Below are 16,308 nucleotides of genomic sequence, written 5' to 3'. Positions count from 1 at the left end.
GCACTACCATGGCGGAGGACCAGGTACTGTACGCTCGCAAACAATCCTGTACTTTACCCTCACACTTGCTTTTCTCAATGAACAAAGTTACCATGTGTCCCCCTATCGTGAGTTACAGGTGCGGGGAATAATCTGCTGCCGTGGCGTGGAAAATGGTGAATGAGAAGAGGGATAGACGGCCATATAAACACAGGCGGTCCTTACATCGTCATTATAGCAAACTTCGTGACAGCCTGTTGTTTGGGCTTATACCCGCCACCCTACGTTGTGCATAGGCCACCCATGTCCCACAGAACACAGCATGTCCCTCGGTGTTAATTTTCTAAACCATGGTGGGCGGGGACATGGCTTGGTGTCTCAATGGTGCCGAATTTACTCCCCGGCCAAGGGTAGACCAGCCACAGATCACCACACAGCCATACGTATTTACCACATGACACCGCACAGCCACGTTTACAAAGCACCAAACCGATGTATTTTCACGTCAGGGGTTCTGTTCACATGATACCAGTCTCATTTTTCGTGTAATCGTATCGTAGTTGAGTCGAGAGTAGGTCCAAATATTCAGGTTGGGTGAGGGAGGGTTGGGGGGTGAGGGCCTTTGTTGTGCAGGTTGTATCAAGTTAGGTTAGCTCACCATAGGTCGTCCTTTGTGATGCCAGGCTGCTATGTGTTCGATTTCTCTCCCAGTCAATACTGCAGGCAGCTTTTCTTGCCATAATCATGCTTGGGTGTCCTCAAAAAGTGAAGTGTTTGCCGAGTGAAGTTATTGTTGATCTTGTGTGTCTTCACCATAATATGATTGCTGGTGTAGTTTATTATGTTGCTGATTTAGATATAGCTGTCAAATTCAGTTGAAAAAAGCATGGCAGAACAAATAGGAGTTTGAGTTACATGCTTTGGTTGCTTTTCTTGAGTCTGCCTCAGTTATTGGTACTGTCATGTAGGTTTGTGCTGGTCCAGGTCTTTCCCTCATCTCCTTTTCCTTGTGGGGCTTCAAGGAGGGTGTGGTGGAGTTTTAGTATCCTGGTTTAGGTGTGTCATCTGGTACTACATATAACTGCTCATCCTGTTATTCTGAAACTACTGCACTTACGAAAGAGACAAAAATGCTAATGCCCCGTATCAATTCCCTTCTCTAGATGCAGATGATTAGTTGACGCTCATTGTCATAGTAATATTGCGGTCATGCTGGGCAGTGTTTGCTTTTCAAGAGGCTGTGTTGTTTCAGATTGATCCATATATGAGTTATAGGGTAAGAATTCAGACATAAAAGAGTTATTATACATGGTACCTTTCCTCAGGCTGTCAAAACCTTGAATACTGCTACCTGGTCATGATAGGGAAAGAAATGTCACATCCATACCATAAATGGAGCAGGATTTGCGGTGAAAAAATGGATAAATTTGCAGTTTCAAGTAATACACCCATTTTCCATTTTCCTTTCCTGTGTGAGTAACATGCCATGGAATTCTGTAGGGGAAAATGGAGATATTAGGTGGAAAATGCTATGTGATATTCCACAAAAATAAATTTTCATTTACCAAACTTAAAATTTTGGCCTGAAAGAAAGAGAATGAGTATATTACTGTCTAACTCCAGATGCTGTCTCTGATAACATGACAGAAAAAGTCTTGTTAGTTAAATATAATAACACGGCAGTGGCATGTATTGGCTCAGTGGCAGCCCTTGTGAAACTGACAAGACAGTACCAGAAGTAAATGTGCCATTCTCCTAAGAAAATTATTAATGAACCTGTAGTGAATGACTGCAATTGGTGGAGTGGAAAAATGGCATCCTTTTATTAGTTAGTGACTATGAATGGAATGAAGTTCTTATATACAATTATTACCCACAAATTCTGCTCAGTGTTTTCTTGTATATGTTGAGCAGTGCAAGGCTTATGGTGGCCTGACCTTTCAACAATTTTATCTCCATTGTAATTATATTCTTAGAGTTAACTCAGTTAAGTTAGGGCTGAAAATATTCCAAAAAGTGAGATTCAGCATTTGGGCATTGCATCAATTATGTGCAATGTATTGATTGACACTGCAGTATATCTACAAAATGGTGTTTTCACATATGTAATTAATGCATTAGTGCTGATTTTATGTGTCATCATTATTCTTTAGAAAATTTGATGAGCAACCCTAAATTTTTCATAATTTTCATTTTGTACGTAAGTAATGGTAACTGCAAAGCACAGTAAGCTCTCAATTGGTTCCAATATATTCTTAGTTCATGCATGAAAAATTTGAAGGGTTTTAGAATCTACTTTTGAGATAACTTTGGGATTTTATATCACCAGTGATATAGAGAAAAATATGAAAATACAATGGTAAAGATTCTGCAAGATATTTTCCTTGTGATGAACACCGAAACCTAAGTTGACTTTGAAGACATTAAGTTCAATTTGCATTTGCAGCCAACTAAAATATTTTGATGTACTGTGTCCTTTCTGGTGGTTGGTTAGATTGAATAGTTTAATTTATCCTTCCTATCTCATTAAAGTATTGTCTCCAAATTATACTTTCTCCTCTATACACTTAGTGAGTTAGATAGAATGTGGATCTTTGGGTAGAGATGAAAACAAACACTATAGAATCTTGGATGTCATGTCGTGTTATAACCTCCACACTTGTCTCAATGCTTCTGACAGTGATATTAGTTACACATGTGGTGCTGCTACTGTCACTCATGCTCTCTTTGCTTTTCCACAAAATTTTTCATTGCTTTTGTTGCTGCAATCTTTTTCAAATATTGATTACTAGTTCTGACTTCACTCAGAATCTTAGTTTTTCAGTCTCCAAGATTGTTGGGAAAGTTGGGACAATCAGTATGGAAACATTGGAGGTGGAATTAATGACCAGAATTAATCAATTTACCAATCCACTTTAGTTTCCAAAGTAACTATTGATGACTGCCGTGTCTTATCAAAGCAGCCAAGAATGTGTCAGAGGAAGATGTTGCACATGTAAGTGTGGGTTAGTTTTTGAGACCAGGAAAGAGAGTTACTGGAATTTTCTATTAGTGGCCAAGGATTTCATGATCAGTGAGCCATTTTGTTTAACTATTTTTGTTGCCCTTGGCCAGTTTCTCCTCTTATGTTCAGAAAAATAAGGAAGAATTACCGTAACAGTCTTTAACTTATCTCACAGCATAACATGTATAACTACGCTTCTATATATTTTGATCCAAAAAATCATATTAGTACAACACATGGCCAGTTATCCAGACTGTCATGATCCTTGGTGGTTGTATCCAACACATCCATTCTTGTGCGTTTGTTTATCTGTGACAAGTGCCATTCATAAACCACAGTAGTGAGGTTATATTACTATCAACTGCAAAATTACTCTCTCTCTCTCTCTCTCTCTCTCTCTCTCTCTCTCTCTCTCTCTCTCTCTCTCTCTCTCTCTCTCTCTCTCTCTCTCTCTCTCGTTTGATAGGCACTTTAGTAAATTTTTCAAAATATTTTTCTTCTATTGTAGTTCCACATTGAATCTCTCCATGAAAGCTTGGTTAAGTGATGTTGTCAAATGGTTAGGGTTCAAAATTATGCTTTAATAAATGCACATACACACACACAAGGATCTCGCTCCGTAATGGGGAAGACTGGCTGGGTGACCAGCAGGCGACCGAGGTGAATTACACACACACACACACACACACACACACACACACACACACACACACACACACACACACACACACACACACACACACACGGAGCTCGCTCCGTAATGGGGAAGACTGGCTGGGTGACCAGCAGGCGACCGAGGTGAATTACACACACACACACACACACACACACACACACACACACACACACACACACACACACACACACACACACGATATGAAATATGTGTGTGTGTCGTATTGGGTCTGATAGGTGAATGGGAGGTCAACTCTAGCTAAGAGGAAGTTCTCAGCAGGTGATTGTGACTCGTATTATGTAAGGTGATAGTTTTGATGGTGAGTGTGGTGGCAGTTCCTCATTACTGATACTGTATGTTCCGTCATGTAGCTCAGTTTGCATCACGCTGGTTTCTGAGAGATTCTGTCTGATGGTGCAAAAAAAAAAAAAAGAAAAGAAAAAAAAAGAGCTAGTTGTAGTGTTTTTGTGTCCAGGTAGGTGACAGTGGTGTTTGTTGCTCATATGGCTGAGATATTCCACATTATCTGCATGTTGCTTCACATAATACTTACTATGGAGAGTCAAGGCTTTCCTAGACTGTGCCCTTCATGTTGCTGAGGGTCACACACAGCTGTCTGCGTCGTATCTTAATCATGACTCTTTCAGGTTTTCTATATTGCTTTGATTTTTATTTTATATTTTCAGGTGAGGTGTATGTCACGTATGAATTACTGTGTATTGTATGTTTAGATTGCCCTCGTACCATTGCTTATTAGATAAGGCCTTGTGATGGTAATGAATTTGTTCTGCCTATAATTTTGAAAGAAATTGATTAAACCATGAAAATTTATTTTTTGTTTTATTCATCCACTCTAGAGTACATTTCAAGAATATAACTTGTAACATGCCCAAGAAGAGCTTGGTAGCAACCATCTTATTATGATTGCAGCACTCTATTACCTAACCAGACTTGCAACTGGCATCAAAGATATTCATGTTTACAATCTATATTTCAACAACTGAACTATGTATGCAAGATGTTTTCCAGTTTTAAGAAATTCCTATTCTTTTATTTGTTTATATGTTTATTTTTATATATTTTTTATTAAGCACCTGACATGTTTTACTTTAAACGGACAAATTACTAATCTGAATGAACAGTGTAAAAATATTTAAAGACCACGTTGCAGATGTGCTTGTATTGTAGTGAATCCACAGCTGCTGCTAAAGGATTTAGGTAGTTAATGATTTGCACCTTAGCTGTTTGCTCAGCATAGAAAAAAATAAGTCCAAGTCTTTCAATGAATCTGCTTCTTATGAACAAATGAGTTAACTAGGATCTTGCAGTGGAATATGAGAAGTGTTATAAAAATAATTACTATACAAGCAATGCCATTTGTATAGATAAACTATTTCAGTCAACATAATTATTTAAAGTCTGAATCACAGTATCTGCAGCTCCCACAGGACTGACCAGTCACTCACCTGGAGTGGTGGATGTCTGTGTAGTGTGCAGAGACTTGTGTGGAAGGTGAAAATGTTGACCAGGAGAGAGACTGGCCTTATCTCTCATTTTCCACACTTCCCTTCCCTCCCTCCTTCCTCAAATGTATATTCTGTTCCTTCTGGTCTGAGATCCTGCTCCTCTTGATGCTTATTTTCTAGAACCAGCACCTCTATCTTTGCTTCCATGCTGTAATTCTTTACATCTGTACTGCTGTGTTCTCCTCATAATGTTATCTATTAGTGCACAGTTACCATCTTCACTTTCTGGTGAAATACTCCTATTTTATCCCACTAACTTTATCCTGCTTCTCACAAACGCAAATATTTATAGTTACTTTCTTGTAGTCTTTTGTGATAAAATTGCATGCCTTTTTTAGATCAGATTTTATAGTTTTCTTGTAAAACATTACTCACATGAAATATGTTTTAAGCACTAAGAGAAAACATAATAAGATAAGTTGTATACAAGTGCATTGATATTTTAAGGGTAAAATTATTGCCAAAAAAAGAATATTCTGTAAGATGAGGCCTCATTAAGATATTTTAATTACTGATGACTTGTGAGCCAATCTTTCCCCAGTCCCGGAGTGATGGCAGCAGGTGGATGGAGTCTTGGGCTGATATTAATTTTTTGTCACCACTAAGCAGGAAAGACTAGGAGATATATCTGAAAGTTTTGATATCTGCTGTATATTACTTGGCATTGATATCCTTGAAATATGCTCCAAATTTTTGAATAACTTTTGTTAAAATCTATATCAATTCTGGTGCAACATAACATGTGTCAAACAGGAACAACAGAGGCTTCGACACCACTGGGATAATCGAGGGAGATGTTTCCTTTTGCAGGAGGTGGTGAAGCTCGAGCTGCTGTGCAAGCAGCTCCATGAGGCCAGCAATGGGGGACAACGGCAGGAGGCAGAGAAGGCTCTTGTGGAATTCCAGTCTGGCAGAGGAGCCGCCACACTCAGTCAGTGTCAGTTACTTTTGGATCGTGCCCAGTCATCCTACTCCCAGTACTTGGCAGCTACCACTCTCACCAAACTGGTCTCAAGAAATCCCTGCACACTCTCACTCCAGCAGAGGATTGACATTCGTGAGTAGTTTCCTTGTTGTGTATGTTATGTGTTTAATTGTCCTCATTAACTTGTTCTGGTCTCAGCCACTCAGCTCTTCATTTACTTAGTCATGACATGCAGGGTAGGCAGTGCAAGTTGCTTTATGGATAGTTTATTTTTCCTACTTGTTATGATGGATAGAGATTGAATATATGGAGGAGAATTGATGGATTATTGATTTGATTTCTTGAAAGCCTACTTACAAATATTGCAGAGGTGCTCAAATCAAGAAGTACTTCTACATTTTTTTTATTGTCACCATTTGTATGAATTTGTTTTTAAGGGATGGAGTGAGTAAACTGAGAATCTTCTATTTTTTTGTTCCCACAGATAGACAATGGTTGGTGCTTTATTTTGACTCATTGTTGAATATACATTCATAGTTGAATGTACTTGATAGATAGATAGATTATGTATAACCACATAAGCTTTCACCACACTGATGATTGTTAATTTTACATTTTTGACCCCATTTTTTTTCAGGGAATTATGTTCTGAATTACCTGGCTACTCGGCCCAAGCTGGTGCATTATGTAACGCAGGGCCTGGTGGTTCTGTTTGGCCGCATCACCAAGCTTGGCTGGTTTGATTGTGTAGACAAAGAAAAATGGGCTTTCAGAGAGGTTGTGGAGGATGTGTCTCATTTTCTTCAAGTGAGTACATGGGGTATTTTTCTGTAAACATAGTTATACATTAATGGTGTCAGAAGTTCCTTGTTTACATGTTCTTGAATATTGGAGAGGAATTCCTGAATTGTGAATTTCATTTATTATCTACATATATTGGTGATGTTTATTCTGAACTGAAAGAAATATGGAAGAATACTAAGTAACCATGAAGTGGAAACTCATTTGTAACTCTACTTTCAGCTACCTATTTTCTTCCCTTCATGCCAGTAAACATCCAAATAGAGCTTGTTCATTGTTGGTGATAAACTTTCACATGCATCCTGTGCCGTCATACTCTCCTTTCATGATATTTAAACAATCAGCACACTATAGTGTCATGACATCTAAGCAAGAACCTAAAAAAAGTATGAAAGCTGCAAGAAGCCTAGTGACTCTGTATGAACAATTCATTCCATTTATCCACCACTGTATTGAATCAGTTCCAACTTATTCCTTCCTATCTCTCTCTCTCTCTCTCTCTCTCTCTCTCTCTCTCTCTCTCTCTCTCTCTCTCTCTCTCTCTCTCTCTCTCTCTCTCTCTCTCTCAAATTTGAACCTATTTTTTGTTATTGTGTTTACCAATTCTGAGAATTTAGTTTTCATCATTTCTGTTATATCCCTGGTACCATTTAAAGAAGATAAGAACTATAAGAGCTGCAGCAAAATTTAGTCTAATAGATACTATCACACGTATAACTGAGAATTTTGGATACACTTTGGGAAATCAAGTAGAAAAAGCTTTGGATCACATGTGTTAAACTGTCTGAGGAAGCATTTGGAATCCAGTGTATCAGAGAGCTATCCAGTTTTAGTTAATAAGATTTTTTCTTAGGTGTGAGATATAGAGGATTGGTTTTGAATGAAGGGAAAAGATAATGCTTAACTTGTAATAAATGAAATCATAGTTTTGAGTGTCATGGAACTTGCATGCATCATACAGTTTGAAAGAAGTATTTTGAGAAGTTTCACTGATTTGTTTTACATTTTGTATAACATTTAGATATCAAATCTAGATAGACAAATTTTAATATGATTGTTTCTCAATACCAGGGTTCAGTAGACCACTGTGTGATAGGTGTCCAGCTCCTTGCTCAACTGACAGCCGAGATGAACCAGATCTCAGAATCTGACGCAAACAAATCTCTCACCAAGCACCGCAAGATTGCAAGCTCATTCAGAGACACTCAGCTCTACAATATCTTCCAGCTATCCTGCACACTTTTGAGAACAGCACTTGAGAACTCAAAGACACTCAATTTCAATGATGAGAGTCAGCATGGACTGATGACTCATCTGCTTCGGTTAGGTGAGTCTTTTGGTGTGTTGTTTGGTAATAGCAGGCAAATTTTCCTGAATGTCTTGATTGAACTTGCTTCACTAAGATACTTGTGTGAAACAAGATGACTTATTTGAAACATTTTTCTTTTCTCCAACAGCGCTCAACTGCCTTACATTTGATTTCATTGGAACATCTGTGGATGAAAGCAGTGATGACTTAGGGACAGTACAGATCCCCACCTCTTGGAGACCTGCCTTCCTAGACTTCTCAACAGTTCAGCTGTTCTTTGACCTGTATGCATCCCTCCCTGCAACACTGTCCCCTGTGGTAAGAAAGCCCTGTATTGTGTCATAGGCAACTTATGGAAGGGAAAGCATATGTGGGCATGTGATAAATTATGTTGTAATGTAAAAGTTAGAAAATTAAAACTGGTTCTAAAATTCTAATAATAATATGAGAATTATTCCTGAAGATATTCATATATAAGTTTTTATTTACTTATTTGTTTATTTATTTTATTTTTTATTGTTTTCTATGTAAGATTTAATGAGTTCTGATGCATGACGTGTCCTTAGCAGATAGAAAAGCATAATTATATTTTTTCCAGACATTATCATGCTTGGTGCAGATTGCCTCTGTGAGGCGAACTCTTTTTAGTAATGAGGAGCGAGCCAAGTTTCTCTCTCAGCTAGTCAATGGAGTTAGAAATATACTACAGAATCCACAGGTAAGTTCGTGATTGTCTTTGACATTTAAGTAAGATTGATTATTTGATTTCATGAGAAGGAATGTGAAGTTTGGAATATTGGTTTGGAAAGTATATATGAAAAGAAAGTAATCTTCTAAGCTGAAAAGATACAACATGGAAGGCTATCACCTGTTCCACCAGATTGGTTTTGCTTAATGAATTAGACATTGAGGTTCTAGAAGATAGATTTGGTTGGTGTATGCCAAAGAATGTATTCAGAGAGTGTAATAACCAAGGGTGATGGCAAGAGAACTCAGTGAGACAAGAATGTTACACCCAAATTGTTGTTGTGTGTTATGAATATAGATGGCATATGAATAAAGCATCTATGACTCTTTGCCATTGCCATTGTGTTTGAAGATTCAAGTGGAAAGCAAAATGTCAAGTTAGGTAAAGTTTTGTTTAGGGAATGTATGAAGATTGTGACTATACATAGTTTAGTGTGAAAATATTACCTTATTGTAGAGGGCACAGAACACATTGAGTGACTCATGTGGTGTGTTGGCAGGGCCTGAGTGACCCCTCAAATTACCACGAGTTTTGTCGGCTGTTGCTGCGGCTGAAGAGCAATTACCAGCTGGGGGAGCTGGTGACAGTGGAACACTATCCTGATGCCATTGAGCTGATTGCCAAGTTCACTGTGGAGTCCCTGAATATGTGGCAATTTGCACCCAACAGTGTCCACTACCTGCTGTCCCTCTGGCAGCGCATGGTGGGCTCCGTCCCCTATATGAAGGTTAGTGTTGTGGGCTGCTGGGAGGCATATGTTGTGCAACACGAGTGGAGCAAGGTGATCATAGTTTTACCATTTCTAATTATTAATTTTGAGGATTATTAGAAACATGCATACCTTGTAATGAAGAATTGGGCTTGTGTCGTTCATAATAACCATTGAGAGAGCCAGATAAAAAGAACATTTACACTGCAGTGTTTTTGAAGTTAGTGTTACATCCTGCATATGATTTTGACAGGCCACTGAGCCCCACTTACTGGAGACCTACACCCCCGAGGTAGTGAGGGCATATGTGTCATCACGCCTGGAGAGTGTGAGTGTGGTGTTGCGTGAAGGCCTGGAGGACCCGCTAGATGATGTCACTGTTATTCAGCAACAACTTGACCAGGTAATGATTGAGTCTCTATAGGGACAAACCTGAATCAAGGAAAAGGATCTTTCTCTTTTCACACCCATTGGATCATTAATTCATGAATTTTGTACATGTATAGTTGGCGACCCTTCTGCGAGATCCAGTTACTGTTGCCAGTGCTGACCTAGTTAGTAACTCTGAAACATTAGTACTGAGCTTTGTTCAGCCCATTCATTGATGGTAAAAAGTCCCCTGTTACCTCCCCCCTACCCCCCACCTTCCTTACATCTTCCCACCAGTGAATGGGAACAGCAAAGCTCTGAGTTACTATCTTGGCCAGCATTATCAATGCTAAGTGGATCTTGCAGGAGTGTGGCCAACTGTACATGTATTGGTGGAATATAGCTAATATATCAAAGTCACAATTATTAACAGCAGCATTACTTTATCAAGATTTAAGATGTCACTAATTGCATTCATAAAATGGAAACACTATTTTCTCTTTATTTTCTGCAAACTTTATGAAAGATGTCATATTACACTATCTAAGATCACATTGTAGAAAGAAAGATGCATGGTTCTTTTAATATATTATTCTGCACATACACATCCAAAGGGATGGTTGGCAGAAATTACTTTATTACCTACATATGTACGAGTTAATGGCATGACAAAAAATATTTCTGCAGCTGTCAACCATTGGACGGTGTGAATATGGGAAGACATGTGCCCTGCTTGTACAACTGTTTGAACAGACTGCACAGCGCTATCAAGAACTAATAACTGCACGCATGAACAACAGGTCACAGCAGCACTCCATGGAAGATATTGCAATATTAGAAGGTAGGATGCTGGCTGAGTGTGAAACTTGCAATATACTTTTATTGGTTCTCTTTAAAAGTATTGTCACCCTCTTATCACCACATGTTCTTTCAGGTCAGCTAACTTGGCTGGTGTACATGATTGGTTCAGCGATTGGTGGGAGAGTGTCTTTCAACACCAGTGATGACCATGATGCCATGGATGGAGAGTTGGTGTGCAGGTGAGTACCTCATTACATCACTTATAGTACTTACAGAAATTCAGGATCTCAGTATCATATACTGATGACTGTCAATAATTAGACAATAATGACTGCTGTTTACATCCAAAATATGATAGAAACTAGCTGTAGAGTAGTTCTGAATTTCTGGTCTCTATAAAGCTGAGACAAATCTATTGATCAAATGCTTTTATTGTTAGCTACAAATACAATTACCTGTTATCATGCTGTACTTTGATATAAGAGTGACCATTATGGTTAGAGGAATAGATTTAGATTTAGAAGTGAAATTTTGAATGATGTAAGTTGGAAAGGGAATGAAAAGCCTTAAAATGTAGGATGACTGGATGAATGTAAAGAAAAGGTCCAGGGAATAGTGAGATCAGCTACATTATATATAATGTGGACTAAGGTACAGGTTTGGATGGTAAGAATTTAAGACTTGGGCAAAACTTGAGGATTGTGAAACTCAGACACTGTGAAACTGGGATGATATTGTACATATGAGTGAATTTCAAGGATGGTGAGAGATTACTGAAGTTGTAGAATGGAACAAATTTTTAACAAGTATAGTTTCTTAACACCCAACTTGTATCTTCCAGGGTGCTACAACTTATGAATCTCACAGACTCCTGTTTGCCTCAAGGGGGCTGTGAGAGACGGGAGCTGGCCACAATATCCTTCTTTGAACAGTTTAGGAAAATATATGTTGGCGACCAAGTCCATAAAACTTCAAAGTTTTACAGACGACTTTCAGAGATCCTTGGTCTTAATGATGAGTCAATGGTGTTGGCAGTGTTTGTAAGAAAAATGTAAGTCTTAAAGTGTTGCGTGGTGTTCTGGTGTGTTTGTTGTGATTGATTTTGAAATGTACTGCTATGTTGGCTACTCATCAGAAATGATTTCTTGCCATTGTTTTGTGTCATCATTTATTCTGTAGCTTTACTAAGATTGTGCAGAGAAGAGAAATAGTAACTTAGCTAGAGGAAGATAAAACTATAATACATGTAAGTAAGTTTATCATATTTCTTTTCAATTGGAGCTGACGATATTTTATCTTGGTGAATATTTTCTATGTATATCATATTCGAGAGCTTACTGATAAGTGATGTGAATCTGCCATTACAGCATCACAAACTTGAAGTACTGGGGCCACTGTGAGCAGATCCTAACAAAGACCCTCACATTACTGTCAGACCTCTCAATTAGCTACAACAGTGTGAGAAAGTTGGTGAAACTAGATGCTGTGCAGTTTATGCTGAACAACCACACAGTAAGTGGAGATACTACTTGTTTGTTGTGAAGTGGTGTGTTTATCTCTGTTTTGGACTGTGGGTTCTGTCTTTCCATCACAGGCGTGTTATTGAACGCATGCGAGTGATTTCCCTTGAATATTGGGTTTGCATCTGTGCAGTTTACCATGATATCATTGGAGCTGATCCCATTTATTTTGCGTATACTTCTAAGTTTGTTCTATTGTATTTTGTGCAGCATAGATAGTTTTGAGTTATTGAAGCATGAGTTGTTTACATAAAAATTTTGTTTTGTAAAAGTATGATAACTTGGAAGACATACAGCTTGCTGTCTAACTATTACTACTGTAGTATCTGTCTGTGCGTGAATCTCTTAGAGAAAAGCTAACATCCTTGAGAGACAATATGAATGAAGTTGGCTGTGCATAACCTCTCGTAACCTCAAAACAAGAGAAGGTTCAAATGCCATTTGTTATGGATTGGTGTAATGCTTTAGTCTTGAGCTGCACAGTACGTTATCCAGGCCTACATGAGAAGTATAAGCGATTCTTGCCCTGACCCTCCTGCTGTTCCAGATTGAACATTTCAGACCACCACATGAAACATGTTACAAGAGATAAAAGATTAAACATGCTATCATGATCATGCTCCTTCTCCTCTCTGATTACTCTATATTTCAGAGTGACATCCACACAAAGGTGGGTAGTTTAGACGAGGAATATACACACACTAAATTGAAGAGAACTTAATCCTTAGATTTCTTGGGATGAAAGGGAAAGATACTCACAAACCATACTTGTGACCATACTTGTGTGAGGGTCAGTTGCACAAACATATCCAGGTCTCTTCATATCAGGGCACAACAAAAGAACTGGCTCAGCATTTCTGATAGCTGAGCCTTCCCCACATCTAATTCACTGAGTTGATCCCATAGAAGTCCTTGTGATCTTTTCCCATTTATGCATTGACACGTGCTCTCCATTCAGCTTTTCACATCCCCATTGCATTTTAATAAATTTCATACCATCCATTCATCTCATTTGTGGTTTTCCTGTAGTCTCTAACATCTCAGGTCTAATTGTTTAGCTTCGTCTCCTCTACCAGTCCAAACTTTTGTAAATTTAGTTCACTTAGGCATAGTCCTCACATCCTTCTCCACTTTTGGCTGCCTGTTTCTTCCAGGCCACCCCACCAAACATTGTGTTTTGTATTTTGTCAGTTAGTGAAACAGTGAAATGGGGTACTGAAAGACATTTCAGTTGTTTTTACTTCTTTGGTGATTTCAGAAAGAACACAGAAGCAGATGAAATTGTATTGCTGTGAACAACGTGCATATAAGGAAATGCCCCTCTGAATAATTTTCAAGATCTTCCTTAACATTATTCCTCATACAAATTATTTTTTTTTTTATATAAAGAAGAACCAAAGTTCACTTTCTCTTTTCTTTGTAAAAGTTTAGTATCATGCTACTACTAAAAGAAAATGAACTTGATTTGCCTTCTTATTATGAACAAAGCACATTTTAAATTTGGAAAATCTCTAAATGCAATCAGTTTTTTCATATAGATTTTGACCTATATTAATGATCAAGAAGTGATATGTCTTAAATATAATATATTCCCTCACATAAGACAATAAATTGCAGCAATTTTTTTTTTTTTTTTTTTTTTTTTATGGCTTGCCTGTCATTACTAGAGCTGAGAGGGTTTCTGACATGACTGCTTGTCCTTTCTCCCTTGAAAGATAATATGTAAAGGTTGATGCTGTCCTAGTGACCCAGACAATTGCAACACTATAGAATATAGTGCCTCACTCCATTATGAATGCTGTGTGCCCTCCTATAGCTTGATGAAAGTGATGAGAGATTTTCCAAACTAAAGACTGTGAACTTTTTGATGATGGGAAGGAATGATTTTATGCTTTTCTTTCATTTTTCAGTATGATATTAAGCTTCTACTCTTATTTTTTTTTACCTTTCAGAGAGAATTCAGAGTGCTTAAAGAGTCTGGTCCTCAAAATGTAAGTTTAAACTGTGCATCCAAACTGAGAAAACAAAGAATACAATATTAACCATTAAATGTTTTTGTGGGACTTTTGAGGAATCATTGACTAACAAGGTGCAGTTTGGCTGTGGTGGTGGAACGGTTTGAGGAACCTCTCTCTTTGTCTTAACATAATGATAGCTCTCTATAGATACTCCACCTTCATGATTAGAAGAGCTTGCAGCTTACTCAAAAGATTCTTAATCATGTAGCATTTTTATAATGTGAATGTCCATGTTAATTTTTACTCCTTGGTTCTATTATGGCATGATTTTGTAATTGTCAGTCTGCCATGTTTCATACTTGTCAGTTTGTATTATTTGATACCTGTCAGTCTGTCATGTTTCATGCTAGTTAGTCTGTTGTGTGTTATACTTGTCAGTCTGTCATAAGATACATTGTCACTGACTTTTCCCATTTGCTGTGCCACGAACAGTTGATCACGTATTTCTCAAGAGAGTTATTTGAGAAAGGTATTGTTGCCTAGTCCTCTCCTTCTTAGCATTAAAGAACATTGCTAGTTGGAGAAATTCTGTTGATGGACTTTTGAATAAATCCACAAATAAACAAAGATTTTCAACTACTAGGTTTCTTTGAATGGAGGAGTTTTACAAAGTATTGGGTATATTATTATGCTTATAATTAGCTCAGTGAACCAAGGAGCTTGCTTTTGATGAATATTTGTATGATGAAATAAGATACAAAAGATTGGCTAATGGAGCAAAGGTGTGGCCATCCACTTAGGTGTGGAGATAGGTGGTTCCTCAAAAAGTAGGGCAGATGGCTGACTTCACAGTGCTCTGCTGTCTTACAGGTTGATCACAGTACTAATATTTCTCATTGTCTTGGCCTTGACACATCAGGTAGTTACAGCTTTATTGTTTTTTATGCCTTAAGGAAAGTACTTGGCTTAGCTATGCCTATTAGAAAAGACCTGTCATTTTAGTGCTTTCATGCTTTGTGCTCCTGCATCTGCTGCTGGTAACTTTTTGTTATTAGAAGAAGCTTGGAATGCATAATACTATCAGTGTTTGAGAAGTTGGACAGACCATGTTCCAGAGAGCTATAGGCCATATAGGTTTTCTCAGTGCAGTGTTGATAAGTAAAAAGGTATCCATCTACATTGTAGTAACTCAGACAGCGTGGCCAGAGCAGCACTGGAATAAGGCCAATAATAAAGTAATGACAGATCTTTGTGTCATTTAATTTTTTTTTTGTCTTGCTTGACTTAAATAGTGTACTATTATAATTTATTCAGGTATGTAGCAATATTTTTTAAGTTTATGATCAGTTGGACATCCCATTAAGAAGCAGACAGATGTGACAGCTTCCATGCCTTATTCCTTGTGCACTGCTGGAGGTGACAACTCTGAGTCTGAGGAAACTCACCTCTTGGGCCTTATTGACGGCTGATTGATTAATGCTTGAGGCCACGTTTGTGCTGTGGCAACCTCTGCTTGGCATTTTTGTTATATTAACCTCATGTATTTCCTTTTTATCAGCCTTGAATTTTTTACACATCACCATTGTTTGAATTACCTGTAATGCCCAACACGTGTTGATATTACTCCAGTAGATGAAGGTTTACTCTGCCAACATGAATACTTCCCCTCTCAGCTGGGAGCACCTGAAGCACCAGTGTCTTGCTTCTATTCAGTCACATTACTGACTCTATCGTGATTTACATTACAGAGTGAACATTTTCCCTTCCTGGGCGTTGGTGTATCAGTGCAAGAAATGCGAAGTCGGACTCTGTTTTACACCTCTCTTGGACGACTTCTCATGGTGGAACTTGGAGAGGATGAGGAAAAGTTCACACAGTTCATGATCCCGATTACAAGTAAGTGACGCTAGTGGTTGGTCCTTTATTCCTAGTTGTGCATTTGTTTATGTGCTGATTTAATGCTCCACCTCAAAGTTTGTGGTG

At 38.1% G+C, this 16,308-nt stretch overlaps 1 protein-coding gene across 8 annotated transcripts in view; it reads left to right on the top strand.

The window, feature by feature from the left end:
* The window catches only part of LOC123506953 (exportin-7-like), a 31,601-nt gene that overhangs the window by 126 nt on the left and 15,167 nt on the right, over positions 1-16,308 (top strand). For 6 of the 8 annotated variants that reach the window (XM_045259395.1, XM_045259396.1, XM_045259397.1 and 3 more), the window contains exons 1-14: positions 1-23; positions 5,996-6,242; positions 6,748-6,917; positions 7,983-8,238; positions 8,369-8,538; positions 8,819-8,938; positions 9,468-9,695; positions 9,931-10,080; positions 10,734-10,887; positions 10,981-11,086; positions 11,689-11,898; positions 12,215-12,359; positions 14,320-14,358; positions 16,074-16,221. The exon at positions 1-23 is cut by the window's left edge. In XM_045259395.1, the coding sequence (XP_045115330.1) occupies positions 9-23; positions 5,996-6,242; positions 6,748-6,917; positions 7,983-8,238; positions 8,369-8,538; positions 8,819-8,938; positions 9,468-9,695; positions 9,931-10,080; positions 10,734-10,887; positions 10,981-11,086; positions 11,689-11,898; positions 12,215-12,359; positions 14,320-14,358; positions 16,074-16,221 (2,158 nt within the window). In that variant the 5' untranslated portion in view covers positions 1-8. The remainder of the gene's footprint in view (positions 24-5,995; positions 6,243-6,747; positions 6,918-7,982; positions 8,239-8,368; positions 8,539-8,818; positions 8,939-9,467; positions 9,696-9,930; positions 10,081-10,733; positions 10,888-10,980; positions 11,087-11,688; positions 11,899-12,214; positions 12,360-14,319; positions 14,359-16,073; positions 16,222-16,308) is intronic. The other 2 variants (XM_045259400.1, XM_045259399.1) reach the window with 1 other exon arrangement.

This window comes from Portunus trituberculatus, chromosome 21 (genome assembly GCF_017591435.1).
Source record: "Portunus trituberculatus isolate SZX2019 chromosome 21, ASM1759143v1, whole genome shotgun sequence".
Taxonomy (NCBI): Eukaryota; Metazoa; Arthropoda; class Malacostraca; order Decapoda; family Portunidae; genus Portunus; species Portunus trituberculatus.
The sequence above is the reverse complement of the archived record's forward strand: the minus strand, read 5'-3'. Positions and strand labels throughout refer to the sequence as shown.